At 38.6% G+C, this 25197-nt stretch overlaps 1 protein-coding gene across 1 annotated transcript in view; it reads right to left on the reverse strand.

Annotated features, from left to right (window-relative positions):
- LOC100356485 (protocadherin-15) overlaps positions 1 to 25197 on the reverse strand; it is a 1660811-nt gene that overhangs the window by 263111 nt on the left and 1372503 nt on the right. Inside the window, 2 exon segments of the mRNA XM_070057681.1 lie at positions 10351 to 10479; positions 20517 to 20610. Of these exon segments, the coding sequence (XP_069913782.1) occupies positions 10351 to 10479; positions 20517 to 20610 (223 nt within the window).

Raw genomic sequence — 25197 nt, forward strand, 5'->3', positions numbered from 1 at the left:
GTAGTATGTCCTGAAATCTGGTATTGTGATGCCTCCGGCTTTGTTTTTGTTGTACAAGATTGCTTTAGCTATTCGAGGTCTCTTGTGCCTCCATATAAATTTCAGCACCAATTTTTCCAGATCTGAGAAGAAGGTCTTCGGTATCTTGATTGGTATTGCATTGAATCTATAAATTGCTTTTGGGAGAATGGACATTTTGATGATATTGATTCTTCCAATCCATGAGCATGGAAGATTTTTCCATTTCTTGGTATCCTCTTCTATTTCTTTCTTTAAGGTTTTGTAATTTTCATCGTAGAGATCTTTAACGTCCTTGGTTAAGTTTATTCCAAGGTATTTGATTGTTTTTGTAGCTATTGTGAATGGGATTGATCTTAGAATTTCTTCCTCAGCCATGGCATTGTCTGTGTATACAAAGGCTGTTGATTTTTGTGCATTGATTTTATACCCTGCTACTTTGCCAAACTCTTCTATGAGTTCCAATAGTCTCTTGGTAGAGTTCTTTGGGTCCCCTAAATAAAGAATCATGTCATCTGCAAAGAGGGATAGTTTGAGTTCTTCCTTCCCAATTTGTATCCCTTTAATTTCTTTTTCTTGCCTAATAGCTCTGGCTAGAACCTCCAGAACTATATTGAATAGCAGTGGTGAGAGTGGACATCCCTGTCTGGTACCAGATCTCAGTGGAAATGCTTCCAACTTTTCCCCATTCAATAGGATGTTGGCTGTGGGTTTTTCATAGATTGCTTTGATTGTATTGAGGAATGTTCCTTCCAAACCCAGTTTGCTTAGAGTTTTCATCATGAACGGGTGTTGTATTTTATCAAATGCTTTCTCGGCATCTATTGAGAGAATCATATGGTTTTTCTTCTGCAGTCTGTTAATGTGGTGTATCACATTGATTGTCTTGCGCACATTAAACCATCCCTGCATACCAGGGATAAATCCCACTTGGTCTGGGTGGATGATCTTTCTGATGTGTTGTTGCATTCTATTGGCGAGAATTTTATTGAGGATTTTTGCATCTATGTTCATCAGGGATATTGGTCTGTAATTCTCTTTCAGTGCTGCATCTTTTTCCGGCTTAGGAATTAAGGTGATGCTGGCTTCATAGAAAGAATTTGGGAGGATTCCCTCTATTGATTGTTCTGAATAGTTTGAGAAGAATTGGAGTTAGTTCTTCTTTAAATGTCTGGTAGAATTCAGCAGTGAATCCATCTGGTCCTGGGCTTTTCTTTGTTGGGAGGGCCTTTATTACTGTTTCAATTTCTGTCTCAGTTATGGGTCTGTTTAGGTTTTCGATGTCTTCCTGGTTCAATTTAGGTAGGTTGCATGTGTCCAGGAATCTATCCATTTCTGATAGGTTTCCCTGTTTGCTGGCATACAAGTCCTTGTAGTAATTTCTGATGATTCTTTTTATTTCTGTGGTGTCTGTTGTTACATTTCCTTTTTCATCTCTGATTTTATTGATTTGGGTCTTTTCTCTTCTTTTTTTAGTTAGTTGGGCCAATGGGGTGTCAATTTTGTTTATTTTTTCAAAAAACCAGCTCCTCGTTTGGCTGATTTTTTGTAATGATTTTCTTGATTCAATCCTGTTGATTTCTTCTCTGATTTTAATTATTTCTCTTCTCCTACTAGATTTGGGTCTGGTTTGCTGTAGGTTTTCTAGATCCTTGAGGTGAATAGAAAGCTCATCTATTTGGTGCCTTTCCAATTTCTTGATGTAGGCACCTATTGATATAAACTTTCCTCTTAACACTGCTTTTGCTGCGTCCCATAAGTTTTGGTATGTTGTGCTGTTATCCTCATTTACTTCCAGAAAGTTTTTGATTTCTCTTTTGATTTCTTCTAGGACCCATTGTTCATTCAGGAGCATGTTGTTCAATCTCCATGTGTTTGCGTATGCTCTAGGGATTCCTGAGTTGTTCATTTCCAACTTCATTCCTTTATGGTCTGAGAAGCTGCATGGTATGATTCTAATTCTTTTGAATTTGCTGAGACTTGCTTTATGGCCTAGTATGTGGTCAATCCTAGAGAAGGTTCCATGTACTGCTGAGAAGAATGTATAATCTTTAGCTGTAGGATTGAAAGTTCTGTATATATCTGTTAGATCCATTTGGGCTATAGTGTCGTTTAAATCTACTGTATCCTTGTTGATCTTCTGTCCTATTGATCTGTCTATTTCTGAGAGTGGAGTATTGAAGTCCCCCAGTACTATTGTATTGGGGTCTAAGTCTCCCTTTAAGTCCATTAACAAATCTTTTAGATAAACCGGTGCCCTGTAGTTAGGTGCATATACATTGATAATTGTTATATCTTCCTGTTGAATTGATCCCTTAATCATTATGTAGTGTCCCTCTTTGTCTCTCTTAATGGTTTTTGTGGTAAAGTTTATGGTGTCTGATATTAAGATGGCTACGCCCGCTCTTTTTTCATTTCTGTTGGCATGGTATATCTTTTTCCAGCCTTTCACTTTCAGTCTGTATGGATCTTTGTTGGAAAGATGTGTTTCTTGTAAGCAGCAAATAGATGGGTTTTGTTTTTTAACCCAATCAGCCAAACGGTGTCTTTTAACTGGACAGTTCAGGCCATTCACGTTCAATGTGACTAATGATAAGTGGTAACTTTGCCCTGCCATTTGCCAAAGATAAGTTCTAATATATGCTTTGAATTCCCTGTGATCTTTTGCTGTGAGCTTTCCTTCCTTGGTTTCCTTCCTTTACCTTCTTTCATATTGATGACCGTGTTTCTTTGTTTCTGTGTGTAACACATCTTTAAGCATCTTTTGCAGGGCTGGACGAGTGGCAACAAATTCTTTCAATTTCTGTTTGTTATGAAAAGTCTTTATTTCACCTTCATTCACAAATGATAGCTTTGCAGGATATAATATTCTGGGCTGGCAGTTGTTCTCTCTTAGTACCTGGGCTATATCTTGCCATTCCCTCCTAGCTTGTAGAGTTTCTGATGAGAAGTCAGCTGTGAGTCTGATTGGAGATCCTCTGAGAGTAATCTGACGTTTCTCTCTTGCACATTTTAGGATCTTTTCTTTATGTTTCACTGTGGAGAGTTTAATTACAACGTGCCGTGGTGAGGGTCTCTTTTGGTCGTGTTTATTAGGGGTTCTGTGAGCTTCCTGTACTAGGATTTCTCTGTCCTTCTCCAAACCTGGGAAATTTTCTGCTAATATCTCACTAAAAAGGCCTTCTAATCCTTTCTCCCTCTCCATGCCTTCAGGAACTCCTAGAACCCGAATGTTGGGTTTTTTAATAGTATCCTGAAGATTCCCGACAATATGTTTTAGATTCCTAATTTCCTCTTCTTTTCTTTGGTCTAACTGTATCCTTTCCTGTTCTCTGTCTTCTAAGTCCGATATTCTCTCTTCTGCTTCTCCCATTCTGTTTGTAAGGCTCTCTATTGTGTTTTTCATTTGATCTATTGAATTCTTCACTTCAGTCACTATCCCAGTTTCCTGTTGTACTAGTTGTTTCGTTTCATTTTGATTCCTCCTTAATATTTCATTTTCACGAGAGAGATTTTCTATCTTGTCCATTAAGGATTTCTGTAGTTCAAGAATTTGTTTTTGAGAACTTCTTAATGTTCTTATCAATTTTTTGAGATCTGCTTCTTGCATTTCTTCTATGTCATCATCCTCATAATCTTGAATTGGGGTGTCTTTTTCATTTGAGGGCTTCATGGTGACTTCCTTGTTTTTATTACCTTGGTTTTTGCGTTTGTTATTTGTCATATTGGAGATATTTGGTTTCTTCACTGTGGTGCTTTTTCTTGTTATACTATGACTCTAGATTAAGTGGACTATCTGTTTTTGATGGAGCCTTAGGGCTTGAGATGGGTGTGGCCTGAGAGCTCTGTTTGGTGTGCCAAAGGAGACACTCCCAGGTTAGGCGTGGTAAACCTCTCTCTCTCTCTCTCTCTCTTTTTTTTTTGATTCAACAGGGAAGTTATTCTGCACAGCTGAACAAAGTTGGAGGTAGTTAGCAGGCAAATGATATACCCACAGGAGCCAGAGATCAGAAGCTCTTTCCCAAGGACCACACAGGGAATCTGTTCGGCCCTTAGAGTGGGCTCAAATTCTCCTTCAGTCTCCCACTGGGTTGCCAAAGTTACGGAATTGTAGCGTCTCTGGAGAGTGCTCACGTGAATTCCGTGAGTTCTCTCCCCCACCGTCTCTTTTTTCACAGTCTCAGTTCAGTAGCACCATAAATTTACTAAGTCCTAATCTCCTGTTAATGCGCCCCACCCAGAGTCAGGTTTTACTGCTAGGCTCAGGGCCGGTGCAGACCTGAGGTCGCTCTGCTTATGACGTATGTCCAAGATGGCGCCTGCTCTTTGTCTTGCTCGCCCTTGAGAGGTGAGCGGAGAGAGAGAAACCCGTGTCCATACCAGTCACCTTTTTTTTTTTCCCTCTCTCTCTCTTCCAGTTAGCTTGGTGAAGTCCCCCCCGCCCCGGGGGTCGTTCCCTCTAGTCTCCTCTCTCCGCTTGCCTGCCGGTGTCTCGGGTTATTGAGGTTCGGCTCACCTCGCGTTCCAGCGCTGGTGTGTTGAGTCTGCCGCTGATGTCCCGAACTGTGGGCTCCCACGCTCTCCACGCAGGTCTGCTCCCCTTCCAGCGCCGATGTGTGGACTCGGAGCCCTGGACTTCCCAAGTCTCCCCGCTGTTGCACTCCCCTTCGAGCACTTGCGTGCAGACCCTGCAGCTTGCGCAGCTCAGTCCCGCGGCTCGGCTTCCGCGGCTCAGTCCCGCGGCTCGGTCCTGCGGTTCGGCTTTCACGCGCGGTGGGCGACCTTGTTCTCCCAGTAGGTCCTCCGATTCACGCCCACTGGATCCAGAAGAGTTTTGTCTGCAATATTTTCCTGGTTCTTTTTTCTGAGGCTACCGTAACTCCCCTTTTATTAAACTAAATTTTCCCGGACTATCGGTGCGCGCCCTCACTATTCCGCCATCTTGGCTCCGCCCCCTTACATGTATTTATTAACACTTCCAATCACTTTACAACACAAATACTGCTTATCTTCATTTCTTCCAATTAAAAAGCCCAAGTTGAGACAGACTGCAGTATCACAATTGTCATTTTGTAGGTCAGTTATGAACTCAGCTAGTTTGGTCCCAAAGCCCATGTTTCAACCTGTTCAATTCTGCTTAGTTTTGGGGTGCTGGGTCTAGAGTTATGAAACTATAAACTTTAGTGCAAGGATGACCCAAGTGAATAGGAAATGGCGTTCACATCACCATATGTGAGGAGTGTAAGAGGTCAGGAGGGAGGGTAAAATAACGAGTCTGAAACTTCTATGTAGTGAGTCTTGAAATCATGGGCCAGCATAAAGTGGATTAAAGGCAAGTGGACGGAAAGATAAACACAGATTTAAGATACTGTTGTAGATTTAGCCTATCTAAGGAATGAACGCTCTTGACAGAGGTTATGCGATGCTCTGTTGTTGTATATTCCACAGAGGAGCAGATACCTGGTCCTTTGAAAAGAGCCCATAGTGACCTATGGCCATGGCTTCAGATCAAGTCAGTCTATGGCTGCAAACAAACATTTAGGGTCTTCTTCAGGTATCTTCCCACCAGGTAATCAGGGTCACGGATAATTCTGCTTAGGTAGATCGAGGCCCCTTATATTTGAGACCCATTCTGAAGATGAACTATGGGCATGTTTGTGGTTCACAGTCAGGATATGCAGTTTTTCTAGATGCTATCTCTTGTCAAATAGGATTTCAATGATTCTCAATGAAATATTACACTGCAAAGGTCTTAGTATCAGTAGCTAATTCAATCCCACCTGAACTCAACATATTTTAATTGATTTTCTTTCTTTTTTTATTTTCTTTTTTTAAATTTTTATTTATTTATTTTGACAAGTAGAGTTACAGTGAGAGAGAGAGAGACAGAGAGAAAGGGATTTTCTAAAAACTCCTCCACAGCTTCCATTATTGTGAATCTATTTTACCTCCTACACTGGATTACATCTTACATTACATCATTTTGCCTGGTATCTTTATTTTTGAACCTAGAACATTACTAATGTGTCAAAAATACTGAGGATAATCTATGTCTCCCCTAAACCCTCTTTGGCCATCCCAGTCATTGTAATGTCTCTCATTATTTTTGTAAGTAATATGCCTTAGCCACTTGGCACTAGACGTGGGATATATTTTTACTGTGTTTACTAGGTTTCATTCTACATGCATCTCCCCACTCCTCCCATACTGCTACTGAAAATAAGTTGTATACCACTCTAAATGTGGTATACTACATTTTATGAATAGAAAGATAGACAATAAGTAATTGTTAGTAATTTTTTAATATTCTGGATAAAATATTGTTATCTATAATTATTTTGAAACTGCTACTTAGTGTATTTTATTACTACAACACTATCTCTAAAAAGGAGAAGAAAAGTTTCTTCAGCATTCAAATAGAAATATTGTATTCTTCATACCAAAATGTCATTAGAACATAAACAAAAACTCAGTAACTCAAATTCAGTAACTAACCATACATATCTTGCTTTTAAATGTGTCCTAATGTTTTTTTTTGGTAGCAATTAAAATTAAATTTTACAAGTGGAGCATTGAGTCATTTAGTGAGATTAATATATTATATAATTATCATTAGGTAGCACCAGGATAGCACTGTGATGAAACCAGACTCCATTCTATGAACATTACCACGTCTCTGAAGCTATCTATCCAGCCGGCTGGATGCAGTCTGCTTTGGATATTTTCCTCTTCCTTTGTACTTTTTCAATCATTTTAGTTTATATGAAAACATGCTATTGCCTAAAGACTAGAACAATTATACTCTATCAAATTATGAGTGCTCAGGTCTCTATTTCAACTCTTGAAGCTGAAATAAATTAGAGAGACCATTTCTCATTAAATTTAACAAATAGGAAAGAAGAAATGTGGTTAATGTAATCATTCCTCCAGGGACAAAGGCTCACCAGGAAAAATGGTAAACATAATAAAAAGGAAGAAGAAAACTAACTAAAAACTAATCATCACATTGATGTCTTGTTTGTTGTACATTACGTATAACTGTATTCTCTCCAATGATACACATATTAACTAATGAAAATCATACATTGTATATAGTTTTAATACCTGTTTGCTTTATCTGACTACTTGATGAATATGATTAAATACATTTTCATTTTATTAATGTGTATTATAGAGGGACAACTGTAATGTAATTTAATATCACTGCGGTTGCACTGTCATATTAATTCAGATGAGATCAGGCATGTCCAGAGTTGTATGGCTGTAGACAGTGTCATGTTAATTCAACCATCAAATATTTCAGGGGTTACAATCTGCACCTATCTCCACTTTCTAGATTTACAATCCTCCACTACTATCTACTAAGGAATAACCTACGTAAGATACAAATCTGATGTTTTCACACTCAGACCCTTCATTGGTCCCCCTGGAACCTTCCACAACATGGTACAGGGACAGTTTATATATGGCATTGTCTTATTATAATTATAATGTGCCACACTGTCATTTCTCTGTACCCCTACTCATGTAATTAGCCTACATAGCTCTCAATCCAATTTCACTCTTAACAGTAATGATCCTTCCCGAGTCACCACCTTCTCTGTTTTCTGCACATGTTTCCACTGTAGATTTTACCACCCAGCTTGCTTGGTGTACAGAAACTGTCAGTGCCATATGTACCTCCTCCAGAGCATTTGGTTTTCTCTGGCCAATTTCCATCTGATAGTGTAAACAGATGCCCTTAAAAAAATGAGTTATTTATTTATTTGAGAGGCAGAATTACAGAGCTGAGAGAGCCAGAGCCAGAGCCAGAATCATGCATTTGCTAGTTCACTCCCCAAAAGGCCACAACAGCCAGGGCTGGGCTGGGCTAAAGCCAGGAGCTGGGATCTCCGTTCAGGTGCCCCATGTGGGTGGTAGAGGCTCAGGTACTTGAACCATCTTCTGTTATTTTCCCAGACACGTTAGCAGAGAACTAGATAGGAAAAGGAGCAGCTAGGTTTCTAATCTGTGCTCAGAAGGGGTGCTCGTGTCACAGGTGGCATCTTAATCTTCTGTACCACAACGCAGCCCCACTGACGCTTTCATAGCAGAATTTGCACAAGGAATGCTGCTATTTATGCTGGGGGCAAGGAGTGAAAACTAGTTTCCGCCTGTCCTCCAACTACGATAGCTACGGACTCTCAGAATTTAGTAAAAGACTTTTCCAGTTCCATCATCCTCAGCAAGCAAACTTCTGATGCACGACTTTTTACCTTTTCATAATTTGCCTTTGGGGTTAAGCTTTAATCCTGCTAGTAACAGTTTGTAAAATATCACGTCATTTTTTTGGCTAGATTCTCCTCTTTGCTCTTCTTTGTTTCTTTTCTATTAGTGTTACTCAAACATCATAAAGAAAGTTACTACATCTAAGTCTTTTGTTTCTGAAGTATTTATTTATTTATTTATTTATTTATTTTGAGAAACCACAGTAAGACCAGAGGTGTCACAGGAAGGGTAGAGCCTTCAGATGGGATTCTAGAACTGGATCACGTGCAAAGCAGTTGTCATCAGGACTCCTGGATATTAAACATCATAATAACCATGACCCTCCCCTCCAGAGAAATGCAGTGTAAAGGGATGCATGCCTTATTCAGTCTCTCTAGAATTTTAGAGAGATAGTGACAACGACAACAACTATAGATTTGACTATTATTGTAAGAATCATTAGCATGATGAAGGAAAAAAATAAAGACGGGGTTGTGTGTTTTGCTTAGGTATCAAGAATCCTGCACCTTATAGTGGGGAACCTGAGTTCAAGCCCCAAGTTCAGTTTCCTATTCACGCAGACCCTGGGAGGCAGCAGTGATGACACTGTGGGAGACCTGGATTGAGTTCGTGGCTCCCAGCTTCGGCCTGGCCCAGCCCTAACCTTTGCAGGCATTGGAGCATTTGAGGAGCAAATCGGTGGAGAGAGCTTGTTGTCTGCCTGTAAGTCTCTCTTTCACTCTCCTTCCCTCCCTTCCCCTCTTTGCCTCTCTGTCTCTCAAAAAATAAGAAGCGAGTGAGACTTAAACCAGGCAGTCAAAATCACAGGGCACAGGACTGGCACTGCGGCACAGCAGGTAAAGCTGCCTCTTATTATAGCTGCATCCTATTTTGGAGTGTACTTCTAGCTGCTCTGTTTCTGATCCAGCTTCCCACTAATGTGCCTGGGAAGGCAGTAGATGATGGCCCAAGTTTCGGGGACCTTGTCATCTATGTCTGGGAGACCAGGGTAGAGTCCTTGAGTCCTAGATTCAGCATGGATCTGTCTTGGCTATTGTGGCCATCTGGGGAATGTACCACTGGATGAAGGTATCTCCCCCACACAAATTTCAAATGAATAACTAAACAAATTTGTCTTTAAAAAAATCTGTCATGATATGAAAGTCATAAGAGCTCTATGAAAGAACTTAAAGAAATCTTCTACAGCACAAGAAGATTAGACTAACATTCAGCTTCTTTGTCTCATTGTAGGAGTAGCACAATTAAAGGGAAGGATTACTTCAAAGCAGTAGCAAGTCTGTTATGCACAAGTCAGGGTCTCTACAGGAGAGCAGGGGGACCTGAAGCCTAGATCTGAATCACTAGTTGGTGTGCTCCTCCTTCCTACAGGATGATTACAACCTGTCCTGTAGAACACAGACATCAAATCTGTGGTAGGTGATCCAAAATACACATTTCTTCCTCAAAAGAATTCTTCACCCATGGCCTCCATTTCATGAGCAATATTCACGATCAGTCACAGTCCAACTGAAGAAATGCTGACTCCACGTTAAGAATAAAGGGGGAAGTCATCAAATGACCTGCAGAAAATGGCTAATATGTCAAGGCAGGTGCCAGGACGACATGCCTAGAAATAAGTCCTCAGAGTTCTAGACAAAAGGTGTGTGTGAAATAGTGGACACATTGTATATGCTAAAGATATACTGATATAATCCAATTAATTCACATCTACAACTATTTGAGATATATATGTTTAAATCCATACATCTTGGTAAACCTAATTATTTCTTTGAGATATTTTCATTCCAGAAAATTAAGATATATACTGGCATTAGAAAAGAAAAGAATGGTCTCAATTAATCAATGTTTAAATTCCACAGTGACAAAATATAAGTTGATGTGTTTGATAAATTCAATCCCAAAAGTACAGGATATGATAACAAAACATAAAAAAAAAATCTAGAAGACTAGGAACTGGCATGATCCTTCAACAGATTACTGTAGCTGCATCTTGTTTCATAATTAACGCATAAAACATTTGTGCTCTTAAAATGTATACATTAGGTACATGTGAAATCCACTCACCCTTACTTGACCCACAAAGGCATTGGCTTCTTCTTCCACCACAGACAGATTTCTAGGCAGATAGGGATCGAACACTGGGGCATTGTCATTAACATCTGTCACCACCACATTTACTGTGGCAGTGGAAGTCTGAAAGAAAACAGAAAGGATTAAATGTAAGAGCAGCTATTTTAACACTGAATTCATTAAGTGATCATCCTAGAATGCACCTCTGTGAAAAATGTCTTGTCCTTGGTTCCATTCCTCAGCTTTTTAGATAAATAAGTAAGTAAGTAACTTTGTGATTTTTTCAAATACCTCAGAAAAACAAATGGAAAAAAATCAACGATGATATTAAAGGGCAAACATCTTCAAAATGCCAAGTACTTATGGCAGGCTTACTTTCAGAAAATGACTTCACCTATGCCTTGTTCACACTTTATGGGTAATGAACTTTCTTTTTTATGCAATACACCCCTATAACTCTGAAATACATCATGTCTGTAATTTTCAGCAATTATATTTTCATTGTTCAAAAGTAAAACCAGTGCAATTACAGGACAGTATGATACCTCAAACAGAGTATTCAGGAAGGCTAACACTAACAGAAAACAGCGTCTTAGTTATTTTCTAGGTGTACATCTAAACGGAGGGTCTGAGCATCACATACTAACTTTACAAGCACGCAGCTGATGGCAGTGATAAACAGGTAAATCTACCGACAGCATGTGCTACCTTGTCAAAAGGTAAATCCCTGGACTGATGCAACCAGAAAATATAATATAGGTCGATGACTTTTGCAGTCAAAGAATATCTTCATGAATGACTCAGAACCTCTGTTCTCTAATCAAAGCATGGATATAGAACCTGGCCTTTACTAGCTCTGCCAGTGTGAGGCAGATCACAGAAGACTTGGATACAAGGTAGAACTAAGAAATAAAAAAAAAATTGAATGTAAATAATTCAGTATGCTTGCATGAGTGTTTGGCAAAATGTTTAAGATACTACTTGGGATGCCCTCATCCCATATGGAAATGCCTGGCAGGAGTCCCAGAAACCCTGTCTTGGACACAGATCCCTGCTAATGTGCATCCCTGGAGGCAGCGGATGATAGCTCAAGTGCTACCCACGAAGAAGACTCAGGTGGAGCTCCTGGCTCCATGCTTCTGCCTGGCCCAACCCTGACTGCTCTGGGCGTTTGGGAGTGAACCAGAGAATGGAAGATTCCTATCTTTGTGTCTGTCTCCCTGCCTTTGAAATAAAGTAAAAAAAGATTTTTTTTTAAATCCAGCATGCAATGATATGTAATGACACAGAAATGGAAGGTAAGAGGGAAACATAGTATTAATCTAACAGGAGAAAATTATCTAAGTTTTGTTTTGAAAAATACACAATTTTACTAAAATGTAAGTGATTTAGAGTGAGAAACTAAGAAGTTGAACACAAAATTGTTATTAAGAATGAGTGACCCTGAAGAGGTTTTCCAGCAATCCCAGTGCAGAGGAGTGAAAAAATGGGTTTTCAATAGCAACCAAGAGAGGTTCTGGTAAATACCACCATGCTCTCTGTTGAAATCACCAAAGTTCAACATTTTATGGGTTGTGCTGCAAGGGGCCTAGCAGGCCTCACACAGATTTCAACTCATCATTCAAATTCTGACTGGATTAAGGTGAACTTCCCTATTTTATAAGATCCAAAGCAAATTCTCCTTTTAGCAATGTGACTTTATCCCAGTCCCCTATAATTTTTCTTTCATATACAACGTCCAGCAGTTGTTAAAAATTGCCATGCACAGCATGGACCTCTTGGCTATTGAAAACAGTTATTCATCTACATAGCGTTAAACTTTTGTGGGATTATCCTGTGAAAATTCCCATGGGACTTCATACATGATTTGTAGATATTTTTTAAAGTTTAGTACAAATTTTGTTAACAGTCCTATAAAAAATGACCAAAACAGCACTTTATAGCTATAATATGAAAAAAAATTTCCCATCAATAGTAGATGGCAATATAGATCATGCTTCAGGTATACAGAGGACTAAAATGCAGCATCAAAATACTAATCACATAGATGAATTTCATGAACGTAAGAATGAGTGAAAGACGTCAAACTCAAAAGAGTGCATATGCTATGTTCCCAGTTATATAAACTTCAGAACAGACATGATCTTCACATGACAACAGAAATCAGGGTAAGGATCCATTTACTCTGTGAGCAAAGCCTTGGCTGAGGACAAAGAACCTCATCCTTTCAATGTGGGAATGAATCTCACTTAGTCATGGTGTATACTCCTTTCAAATATGCTGCAGATTTTGTTTTTTTTTTAAAAGATTTATTTATTTATTTATTTGAAATTCAGAGTTGCACAGAGAGAGGAGAGAGAGAGAGAGAAAAAAAAAGAGAGAGAGAGAGAGAGAGATTGAGGTCTTCCATCCGCTGGTTCACTCCCCAATTGGCAGCAACAGCCGGAGCTGTGCTGATCCAAGGAGCCAGGAGCCTCCTCCGAGTCTCCCACATGGGCACAGGGGCCCAAGGACATGGGCAATCTTCCACTGCTTTCCCAGGTCACAGCAGAGAGCTGGACCAGAAGTTGGAGCACCTGGGTCTCAAACCGGCGCCCATATAGGATGCTGGTGCTTCAAGTCAGGGCGTCAACCCGCTGCGCCACAGCTTTGGCCCCAGATTTTGTTTTCTTATTATTTTGTTGAAGATTTGAATATCAAGGTTCACAAGGGATGTTGTTCTGTGGCTTTTCTTTTTCCTCGAAATATCTTTGATTTTGGTTTCAGGATAATGCTGGCTTATAGAATGATTTGAGGTTCCATTTTCAATTTTGTCGCTCCCCGTCTTCATGGGGGAACGACACTAAACCCTGCCTAGGCTTCATATCCGAGTCACGGCACCATTATGTCGTTCCCCGTCTTCGTGGAGGAACGACACAGGACCCTGCGCTGTTCTTGCGTCTGCTCGGCCCTCCCCGGGTTTGCTGCGGGTTCTTCCCGGGTTGGCTACCATCCCTTCCACCTCCGTGGAAGGGCGGTTCCCCCTGCCACATTCCCCACTTCCGCGGGGGAGCGGCACACCGCCGGCCGGCTCTCTCGGGGGCTGCACAGGTGTTCCCCTTAGATGTTCCCCTTAGATGTTCCTGGTGCATGCCGTCTCTCTCCTCCTTTATAGTCCTCCTCCGCCAATCCTAACTCGGCTGCCCACACGCTGAGTACGCTGCTCTCCTCCAATTAGGAGCAGGTCCTGCAGCTTGTCAAGTTGGTGAGAGGCAGCTGGGTAGAAGCTGTTGCCTCCTCTCCCAGCGCCATATTTTGGGAGAGCAGATGCATAGAATAAGTCTTAATTCCAGTAACTCAGTCCAGTCCGGGTTGCTCCCAACAAATTTTTGTTTGGAAAAGCTTGAAAAACACTGGTATTAGTTCTTCTTTAAACATTTGGAAGAGTTATCCGCTGAAGCTAAAAGTTCAAGGGTATTTCTCTGCTGGGAGGTTTTGTTTATTGAGTTAATATCTTTATTAATTGTAGGCCTTTGCAGATATCCTACTTATTCAGTTTAGTCTCTACAGGTTCTGATTTTTGGAATTTGTCTATTTCACCTAGTTTACCCAAATTGTTGACATGTTAATTCCTCATAATACTTACTCTCTTGCAATTTATTTGTTTCCGGTGAATTTATAGTAACATTCTCCACTTTCATGCAAGATTTTATTACATTGAGTCTCTTCTCTTTTCCTGACAATTGTTCATAAACTTCATGGACTTTTTCAAAGAACTTTTGGATTCATTGATTTCTCCATTGTTTCTTTGATCTGTATCTTCTTTATCTCTACCTTAATCATTACCTATTATAACACTAGCTTTTACATTTTCTTATGTACTTATTTTTATTGAGATCTTCAATTATTCATCTTGTGGCCTCAAGTTACTATCTAGCAATCTTTCACTTCAGCCTGCAAAAATCCCTTTTTTTTATTTTTCAAAAGAATAGTTTATTATCAACAAACTCCTGTATATTTCATATGGGGATATCATAATTTCACTCTCACATCATGGAACAGTTTTGCTAGACATGAAAATCTTTATTCTTAATTTTCCCCCTCCTTTATCACTTTGAATGTAATAGCCTAATACCTTATGGTCACCCAAGTGTCTGATGAGACAAATTCTTTTTTTTTTTAGAAGATTTTTTAAAATTTATTTGACAAGTAGAGTTATAGACAGTGAGAGAGAGAGACAAAGAGAAAGGTCTTCCCTCAGTTGGTTCACTCCCCAAATGGCCACCACGGCCGGCGCTGTGTAAATCCTAAGCCAGAAGCCAGGTGCTTCTTCCTAGTCTTCCATGCCAGTGCAAGGGCCCAAGCACTTGGTCCATCCTCCACTGCCCTACTGGGCCACAGCAGAGTGCTGGACTGGAAGAGGAGCAGCCAGGACTAGAACCCGGTGCCCATATGGGATGCCTGCACCACAGGCAGAAGATTAACGTAGTGAACCACAGTGCCAGCCCTGAGACAAATTCTTAAGATCTTATTGAGTATTACCTATACATTACAGGTTGCTTCCTTCTTCTTTGAAAATTCTTTTGATAGTTTGATTACAAAGTATGAACATGCTGGTTTGTCTCTGAGGTTATCCCACTTGGGTCTCCTGGAGCATCTTAGATGCATATAGTCATGTTTTCTCATCAAAATAGCATGTTGTTATTATTTCTTCAAATATTCTTCACTCTCTTTCTTTTCCTTATTATACTTCCACAATGCATATGCTAGTCTGTTTAATGGAGTCCCACTGGCTCCCTAAACTCTGTTCACTTTTCTTTAATCATTCACTTTCCTTAATCATTTTTCTCTCTGTTCTTCAGACTTAATTTCTATTGCCCTATCTTCAAGCTTATTTTTATAGCTAATTTTTAATTCATATATATTTCCTAGATCCAGAATTTCTTTGAAATTCTTTTTTGTATCTTTTTCCATATCATTAATTTCTATTCTGTTCATTGTTCTTAGCTGACTTGCTCCATATATGCCTTTATTTCCTTTAGTTAATGTCAGACATTTGTTTTAAAATGGGTCCACCACTGCCAACCCCCCAAAGGCAGTTTTAGTGTTTATTTGTTTGTTTATTTATTTATTTAGAATAGGTCATTCTTTGCTTTGTCTGTGTACCTGGTAGTTTATTAAAACTCTTGGAAGCTAGAGGTTTGGAATTAATAATGTGGCAACTCTAAAAATCAGGTTCTCCCCCTGTCCCCAAGGTTTGCTATTGCTATTTTTTCTTCTTGTATTTTGAATGCTATCAGCTGTCTCTTTACTGAGGTCAGAATGACATGGAACTTAAGGTTTGCTCAGTTATTTTCAGAACCTTTGTCTTCCTCTAGGTATGTGTAATAACTACATATTTTCCTTTATATATGTGGTAGCTTTCGAATAGCCTATTTTTCAACATCTAGCTCCCAAAGTGAAAAGACAAAAAACCAAAATGAACACAGGGCATTGAGCCTTTAAGCTCCTTGGAAGTTATCAGAGACTGAGATAAGGGAAAATCATGAAGTAGCGATGAGCACTGCCTATGACTACTACTGCGATCAGAAGCAGCAGTCGGTGATCAGAGTACAAACTCTCCATATCTGGAGGACAGAGGAGTAATACGTTATGGATCTTGCTTGCCTTGCACAAGTTGCCCCAGGGGCACACACATGGGGATGGAGGGATGTGCATAGATTCTTCTGTACTGAGTGATGACATTGGTTCCAATTAAACGTAATTTACTAGCTATAGCTTCCCTTCAGAATTGAAAAGTTTCAGAATTCCAAATTGTTATGTCAGATTTTTTCAGGGCAGTTGTTTTCTGAATTAGGAGACAGATTTCTGGTTTCTTCTCATTCTCCTATCTTTCCAGAATCCTCTCCTAGATTTCTGGTTCTTTTCTTTTTCTTTCCTTTTTCTTTTTTTAGACAAATGTAAAACCTTGATCTGTTTTTGCTTCTGTTAGGTGGGTTTCCCATTATGTTTTTTCCTAAAGGGCAACCATGTCATTGAGTCATTGGTAATTAATATATTGATTATATTCATTAACATGTGTGTTCAGATTTTCCACCAAAATGTATTTTTAGCTAAAACTGGTTGAACTAGTTCAAAAGAATGCTACATGACAGTTTCTTTCTTTCTTTCTTTTTAAAAATATTTATTTATTTATTTGAAAGGCAGAGTTACAGGAAGGCAGAGGCAGAGAGAGAGGGAGAGAGAGACGTCTTCCATCAGCTGGTTCCCTACCTAGATGGTTGCAACAATCAGAGCTGGGTCCATCCAAAGCAAGGAGCCAGGAGCTTCTTCTGGATCTCCCACGCTGGTGCAGGGACCCAAGGACTTGGGCCATCTTCTACTGCTTTCCCAGGCCCTAGCAGAGAGCTGGATCAGAAGTGGAGCAGCCCAAATGCTAACTGGCACCCACACGGGATGTTAAGACTGCAGGTGGCAGCTTTACCTACTACACCACAGTGCTGGCCTCTACATGACAGTTTCTAAAATGAGGATGTAGAGTATATATTTTTCTAATGCAAAACAAGAAAATAATTAAACATAAGAGAGCTTTCCTATAAGGATTACTGATAACAGCTTAGGTAAAATAAAATTGTTTAAAAAACATTTACATAAAATTTTCAAAGCCAATTTCAGCTGAAATGTGAAAATTTTAGAGCAAAACATGGTAACAGTTTTCTAAAGGAATTTAGCAAGTGGCTAGTGCTGCTGGTTAAGCTGCTGCTTGTGACACTGGCATCCATATGGGCATTGGTTCGCATCCTGGCTGCTCCACTTTGAATCCAGCCCCCTGCTAATGTGCATGGGAAAACAGTAAAACATGGACCCAAGCCTTTGGGCCCCTGCACCCATGTTGGAGATATGGATGGAGTTCCAGGCTCCTGGCTTTGATCAGGCCCAGCCTGGGTTTTTGTGAAGATTTTGTGAGTGAATCTCTCTCTGTCACTCTGCATTTCAAATAAATAAGAAAAATAAATTTAGTAACACCAAATTTTTTTAGTAATTCCAAGTAAATATATATAATTATTAAAATGTAAGTTGTGATTTTAGCTATACTCATGATAAAGAAATCTATATATTATAAATTATTTCAGATATTTAACATATATCTTCTAATATTGATAAATATTGATAATTGAGCCAAATGGATGGATATTGATAAATTTATAAAGGGTAAGAATATAAGATAGTCTAATCAGATACCCTCATCAATCTCAAAAAAAGTTAACAATGTTATATACGCTCTTTCACCTCTATCTGCATTTTGGGGCCATAGGTGAAGAGGTCTTTCATAATAAAATTCTTAAATTTATCCTGTCAATTTGTTTTACATAAATTGCTGGCAATCACTGTTTGTAATTCTTTCTGTCTATTGTCTGTACTCATCACAAATATTGATTATCAAGGTTAAAATATTAATTTTAATATGATGCTACAAAGGGCATACATTTGAGATATCTAGATAGTAAAAGTGTGCTAAAAATATTAGAATCTTATTCTTTTTTTTTTTTTTTTTTTTTTGACAGGCAGAGTGGACAGTGAGAGAGAGAGAGAACAGAGAGAAAGGTCTTACTTTTTGCCGTTGGTTCACCCTCCAACGGCCGCCACGGCCAGCGCGCTCCAGCCGGCGCATCGCGCTGATCCGAAGGCAGGAGCCAGGTGCTTCTCCTGGTCTCCCATGCGGGTGCAGGGCCCAAGACACTTGGGCCATCCTCCATTGCACTCCCGGGCCATAGCAGAGAGCTGGCCTGGAAGAGGGGCAACCGGGACAGAATCTGGCGCCCCGACTAGGACTAGAACCTGGTGTGCCGGTGCCGCAAGGCGGAGGATTAGCCTAGTGAGCCACGGCACCGGCCAGAATCTTATTCTTAATATCACTTTGTTTTAGTAACTCACTATGTGGGCACACATAAAAATATATTGCTGGAACTATATAAATGATAAAATTATCTGGAAAAATTTTAATTTGAAATCTAAATGTTTCTTCACTCCTGGTGTTCTTAATATAAACTTCTGTCAATAAAACAAAATTTATTCAAAGGTATTACAATTGTAAATCTTGATGAGACCTTATTGGTCATCAGCATGAGATTATGTGGGCCCAGAAATGCTAACTGATTTGTCCATAGTTAACTGAAATATATACATTGAGACTGAAACATACCCTGAAAAGAATAAAACCACTAGTTTAAATACATAACTTAGTTTGCTTCTGAGCTTGCAAAGCCATAATTGGTAAAGTATACTTATGCAGGCATTTAAATATGCCTCTCAACTCCCTTTGTCCAAGAAATTTTATTTTAAGGCCAGACTTAACTTGTCCCAACTACTATTATTACCACTTAACTCTGATGATAATATGACATATCTTCAAGCTACTCATCTGCATTATCCTTTTTTTCTATCCTAATGGTTGACCTGAATGCTGCTTATTAATTTCACTTCACTCTAATCATATCCTGTGCTCTATGCTAACTCCTCCTGCACTGAAGTCTCCCCTCAGTGACTGCCTAGCCAAGTAACCCATTAAACTTTCATCATAAGTTATTTAATATTTTTTTCCTAGAGACCCTCATTGACTTTTTACATACATCTAACACAAGTACACCATAACATTCACATTAAAAGTAATCTTGGGTTTTATTTTCCTTCACTCTTTTATTATCTAAATGCCTTCTCTTCCCCAGGCTATTTCTTAAATTTGTTCTGTACATCTTATATTTTCCATGTAGCACTTGATCTAATGTCTGAAAAATATCAAATAACATTATAATTTGCAATATTCATTAAGCTCTACCTATTTTCCCTTTTAAAATAAGAGACCAAACTATCAAGATATTAACTTCCTATGTTTATCAAGGCACAATTTTGTCAGAAATCCTCCCCAAATAAGTGTGAGGACAGCATTACCATACACTCTTACCTAAGGTATCATTTGGAATAAAGAATATCATTTCGCGTAAACCACAGGCATATAGCTTTTTGAAGTGAGTGAACGTTCTTTATCTATCCATGCTGAGTTTGAAATTATTCCCACATAGCAATGCTGTTAGCACATAAGCATTTGACAAAAGAAAACAAAAACAAAAACTAGCTCAAGGCATAGAAATTACTGAAAATTGAAAATATTGCAATGCTACAAAATTAGGATGATCAAGATTGTAAAAAGCTTAGATCGAAGAGTAATGACAATTGATTTTAAAGCACTTAGGAAAGAGTAACTTATTTATTTATTCTTAAACTTGATTTTTAGGTCCAGCAGACCTAAAATTTATCTTCTCTGCAATTGTGGGTCCATTTAAACCACTTAGATCACCCAGGATTACTCAGGATTCTAAATGATACTTCAAAGTACTGTGCAATCAATGAAATTGTTCTCCTAAGTGCTAAAGGTATTTATCTACAAAATCCATCTTCCACTCATGTTTCTGCAAAAGTGACACCACAGGGAAAGGGTTCCAGCACAGAGAAACTGCTAGAACACCTGTCATGATGCTGTGCTAATGGCACCCCAACAGAGTGAAAGCAGATTTCACTTTCTGGGTATGTTGGGTGAGAATGCAGATCACAGTAATCTGTTCTGTCCATTTAAATGTTACAACACTATAAAAGATGCAGGGTGCAGCTGCTTCTTTAAAACTTGTTGGAGGGGCCGGAGCTGTGGCTTAGTGGGTAAAGCTGCTTCCTGAAGGGCCGGCAACCCATATGGGCACTGGTTGGAGACCTGGCTGTTCCACTTCTGATCCAACTCTCTGCCATGGCCTGGGAAATCAGTGGAAGATGGCCCAAGCCCTTGGGACCCTGCACCCACCTGGGAGACCTGGGGAAACCTCCTGGCTCCTGGCTTCGGATCTGCACATCTCTAGCCACTGTGGCCATCTGGGAAGTGAACCAGCAGGTGGATAACCTTCCCCTCCCCCCGCACACATTCTCCCCCCTCTCTGTAACTCTGTCTTTTATAAATAAATAAATCATTTAAAAAATCTTGTTGGAGAAGTGAACACTTTCTCCTACAAAATATAAGATGTTGCTCCAGGTGAAAAACATTAATTCATTAATGTGATAGTTTAAGATGCAAGACTACAAGACTCTCTCCATGTGTTTAATATTCTTTTCAAAACTTTTCCAGAGAGCATACTCACCCCATCTGGCCTGCCATCTGAAGCCGTGACAATCAGAATGTAGCGATCAGTGCTTTCCCTGTCCAGCGCTTTTCCTAACGTTAGAATCCCAGTCCTAGAGAGAGAACAGAGAGGAAAAAAGTAAACAAGTAAGACACAAAGAAATCGTGTATCACAACTAGAGGTTTTTGCTATTGTGAACTATTTTTGATATTTTTTTTCCTTTAGCTGTTATAGCTTAAGTACTTGAGGAGTACCTGCTGGGCTTTATGATGAAAACTCAAAAGGTTTTAACAGTAACAATCAGCTAATCTAACCACTTTTCAATTTATTATCACATATATTTTCAATACAGAATTGCAGAAAAATCAGATGCCATCTCTGACAAGCCAAACAAAAGGTTAATTAGTTTCTTCTCCACTAATTTCAAAATAATAGAGGTTTCTTGTAGCATATAAAATAGATTTTTAAAAAATTATAATTATTATAGTCATTTTTTAAAAGTTTTTATTCTCTTGTATGAACACATTCAAGTATGTAATTGTTTTCCAAAGAGGAACAAAACTATATATTTCACATTCTTTTTAAGAAAATAAAACTTATTATTCATTATCTCAAAAGTCATAAAAAAAAACAAACATCTGTGGACACAGTAACAATTTTATCATTTTGTTGTTCTTTCAAAATTTGGATAATTCTTAATATATTGGCAAAAAATATATTCAATGGCATATTATTCAGCTACAAAAAATGATTGAAAGTCTATCACTTGCATCAGAATGGTTGCAACTGGAGGACATCGTGTTTTGTGTAATAAGCCAGACCAAGATGACAAATACCACATGTTCTCCCTTATATGTTAGAGCTAAACAAAACAAGACACAAATAATAATAATAATAAAAAAAAACAAGAAAAGAAAGAAACGCCTGCGTGTATCAGTTCTGTTGCAAATACAGGGTTTTGTGAAACATTTTAAATCATTGTCTAACAAATTGTTAAGAATCATATATACAGCCATTGTCTATATTCCTGATGAACTTTTCTTTAACTTTTTAATTGCTGAACTCTTAGTGGAGTATTAAGTCTTTAGCTGTAATGTAAATGAAAAATATGTTATTTCAAATTTAAAATGGGATTTCAAAATAACAGTATTTGGGAAAATCTGTATATCGGGAATATTTTAAATCTATGTCTTACCTTTCTACTGTCCAGAATAAATGATTCCAAATATTCACAATTTATTTCCAAATATAAGTTGTTTTATAACACCCTGATTAGTTGTACTGTCTCTAATGATACTGTTCAAGACATGATATTCTAATTAGGGTATAACAAGCACCTACAGTGGAGCAGAGTACATCTCCATGTAACAAACATTTAGTATTTGCCAAGTATAAAAACATGTCTTGCTTCTGATCAAATAAACCCTTTGATTTTAATGTGTTTTTCTTTGGTAATAATGGAAGTTAAACGATTACTCCACATATGGCAAGTAAGTTCAGAATCAAAGCAAATGAATCAAAATCAGAGTCCCATTTACTCCACTTACTTTATTTTGTTCTTCCTGTCAATATGGACTTTAAAAAAGTTCTAAACATATGGTATGACTCGAAAAAAAAACTGGCTTTGCTGCTTGTAATGTTAAAAATATTTTGTCAAAATAACTGAAAAACAATTCCCAGAGTGTGTTCACAACAATCAGGTTTGGATCAGCTTCCTATACTACAGATGGTTCAGATAATCTCATTCTAAAATGACATTCAAAGAGAAAAGTAAGACAGCTATTGTTTCAGAGACTTATTTCAAGTAATTTAAGAAATCAGATATTTGAAAAGTTAGCCATAGTATAGTCAGGGAAAGAAACCTGAGTTACTATTTTCCTTTTTCCTTCTACTAGCTTAATGTCTCTATATGCCTATAATACTCCTTGCACATTCTATCTAAAAATCACTAGGAATATATCTAGTATCTCTGTTTAGAGCCATCCAGCTATTTTTTTTTTCATGGTCTGATGATTATGACAGATAGAGGCCTTGGCTTAAGATGATGAATACTTTGTGATCCAATGAGGCTGATAGTTGAATGGGATATTTGGGAGATGTATAGAGAAGGAAAGAAAAGTTAGTGTCTTTTTTTTTTTAAGATTTATTTATTTATATAGAAAGTCAGAGTTACAGAGAGAAAAGGAGACACAGAGAGAGATCTTTCATCTGCTGATTCGTTCCCCACATGACCACAATAGCCAGAGCTGGGCCAAGCCAAAGCTCGGAGCCAACACATTTCATCCAGGTATCCCACATGGGTGGCAGGGACCAAACACTTGGGTCATCTTTTACTGCTTTACTCAGACCATTGGCAGGGAACTGGCTCAGAAGTCGAATAGCAGGCACACAAACCAGCACTCATATGAGATGCCAGTGTCACAGGCAGCAGCTTTGCCCACTACACCGCAAAGGCAGTTCTAGGCAGTTTCTTCTGATACTTTTAGCTGAAAGACTAGTTTATGGATATACATGAACATTCTTTCATGACATCCTAGAAATAGCTGGCAAGGAGTCTTGATAACAGCTGGGTATTAATAAAGACAGAAAAATACCACATGTTCACCCTTATATGTGAGAGCTAAAAAAAAAAAAAAAAAACAAAATCAACAAACAAAAACAAGAAAACAAAGAAATGCCTGCATATATCAATTCTGTTGCAAATATAGGGTTTTGTGAAACTTTGTTTTAAATAATTTTCAAACAGTTAATAATCAATGAACTGCCTTGGGATACATACCAAAGATTGTATGATTTTACATTAAAAAATACATAAACATCATTTCTGACAAAACATCAAAAATGGTGCTATGTAAATTTTGTAAGATTCAAACATACATCATAGGAGTGATGCTAGTGAAAATGGTGAAGTACATAGCTCCAGAAATAGTCTCACCACAAAAACATTAAAAAATTAAATTAAACAGGGAGAGTCAAAAACAATCCACAGAAACCTAGAAAACACTCACAGGATTGCAGCAACCAAATGAAGGCAGAGTCAAGAAAAAAATTAACTTAGGGGGATGCCCTGGGGCATAGCAGGTTAATCCACTGTCTTCAACGCCAGTATCTTACATGGGTGCCAGTTTGAGTACCAGCTGCTCCTTTTCCTATCCACCTTGGAAAGCAGTGGAAGATGGCCCAAGTGTTTGGGCCCCTGTACACATATGAGGGAAGCTCCTGGCTTATGCATAGCCCAGCCTTGGCCATTGTGGCCATCTGGGTAGAGAACCAGTAGATGGAAGATCTCTCTATCTCTCCTTCTTCTCTCTCACTCTCTCTTTCTCTGTAACTCTGCCTTTCAAATAAATAAAAGAAAAAAATCTTAAAAATAGCAGGGAAGCTTTTTAAAGAAGTTTTTCAAGTCACATATTCAAAAAGCTTCTGGTTTCCATAATATAGAAATGATCTTAACAACTCAATAAATAGCACAATGAACACAATGAAAACTTGGCAAACTACATGAGGAGACATTTTTCCAAAGAACATACACAAACAAACAGAAGATATCAGAAAGAATGATCAATATCATCAGTCACAGGAAAATGTGAATTGAAACTACAACTAAGCGCTATTTCATTGTCACTGATAGCTATAATTAAAAAACAAGTAAAACAACAGTAAAAAAAAAAAAAAAAAACCATGGTAAATAAGTGTTTGTAAAGGTATAGGCAATTGTAGCTCTCATACTTTCCTAGTAGAGATGCAAAATGGTTCAGGAACCATGGAAAATATTTGGATGTTCCTAAAATACTTAAATGCAAAACTACAATATGCCCTGGTGATTTTACCCTTGACCGTATACTCAGAACAGATGAAAATAAGTACCAAAATACATGTACATGTATGCTCATAGCAGCAGTGCTTACAATAACCTTAAGGTAGAAAAATAGCACCGGGGCCGACGCCTTGGCTCACTTGGTTAATCCTCTGCCTGCGGCACCAGCATCCCATATGGGTGCCAGTTCTAGTCACGGTTGCTCCTCTTCCAGTCCAGCTCTCTGCTGTGGCCTGGGAAGGCAGTGGAGGATGGCCGAAGTGCTTGGGCCCTGCACCCACATGGGAGACCAGGAGGAAGCACCTGGCTCCTGACTTCAGATCAGCGCAGAACCAGCTGTGGTGGCCATTTGGGGAGTGAACCAGCAGGTGGAAGACCTTTCTCTCTGTCTCTCTCACTATCTAACTCTGTCAAATAAATAAAGAAAAATAGCACCAACTACCAAAAATTTATAAATTAATAAATAAATTGCTATATATATATATGTAATGAGAGTATTATACAGCAATGACAAGGAGTGGGTCACTGAGCCATGTTGCCACATTAAACTGAGTGAAGGAAATCAGACACAAATGACAGCAAATTGAATGACTTCCTTGCACTCGTTTCTCTCCCAACCATCATTCTCAGTGAACTATTAATCTACTACTTGTCTCCGTAGATTTAGCTAAACTGGACATTTCATACAAATGGAATCACACATTTTAATGTGATCTGTGACTGTCTTATTTCACTTAGCATCATATTTTCAAGAATTGAAGTACTCTATTCCTTTTTATTGCCCATAATATTCCATCATATGGCTACACAATATTTTGTTTATCCATTCATTTGTAATTGGACATTTCCATTGTTTATACTTTTTGCCACTGGAAAAATTTG

Source organism: Oryctolagus cuniculus, chromosome 15, assembly GCF_964237555.1.
Source record: "Oryctolagus cuniculus chromosome 15, mOryCun1.1, whole genome shotgun sequence".
NCBI classification, from domain to species: Eukaryota; Metazoa; Chordata; class Mammalia; order Lagomorpha; family Leporidae; genus Oryctolagus; species Oryctolagus cuniculus.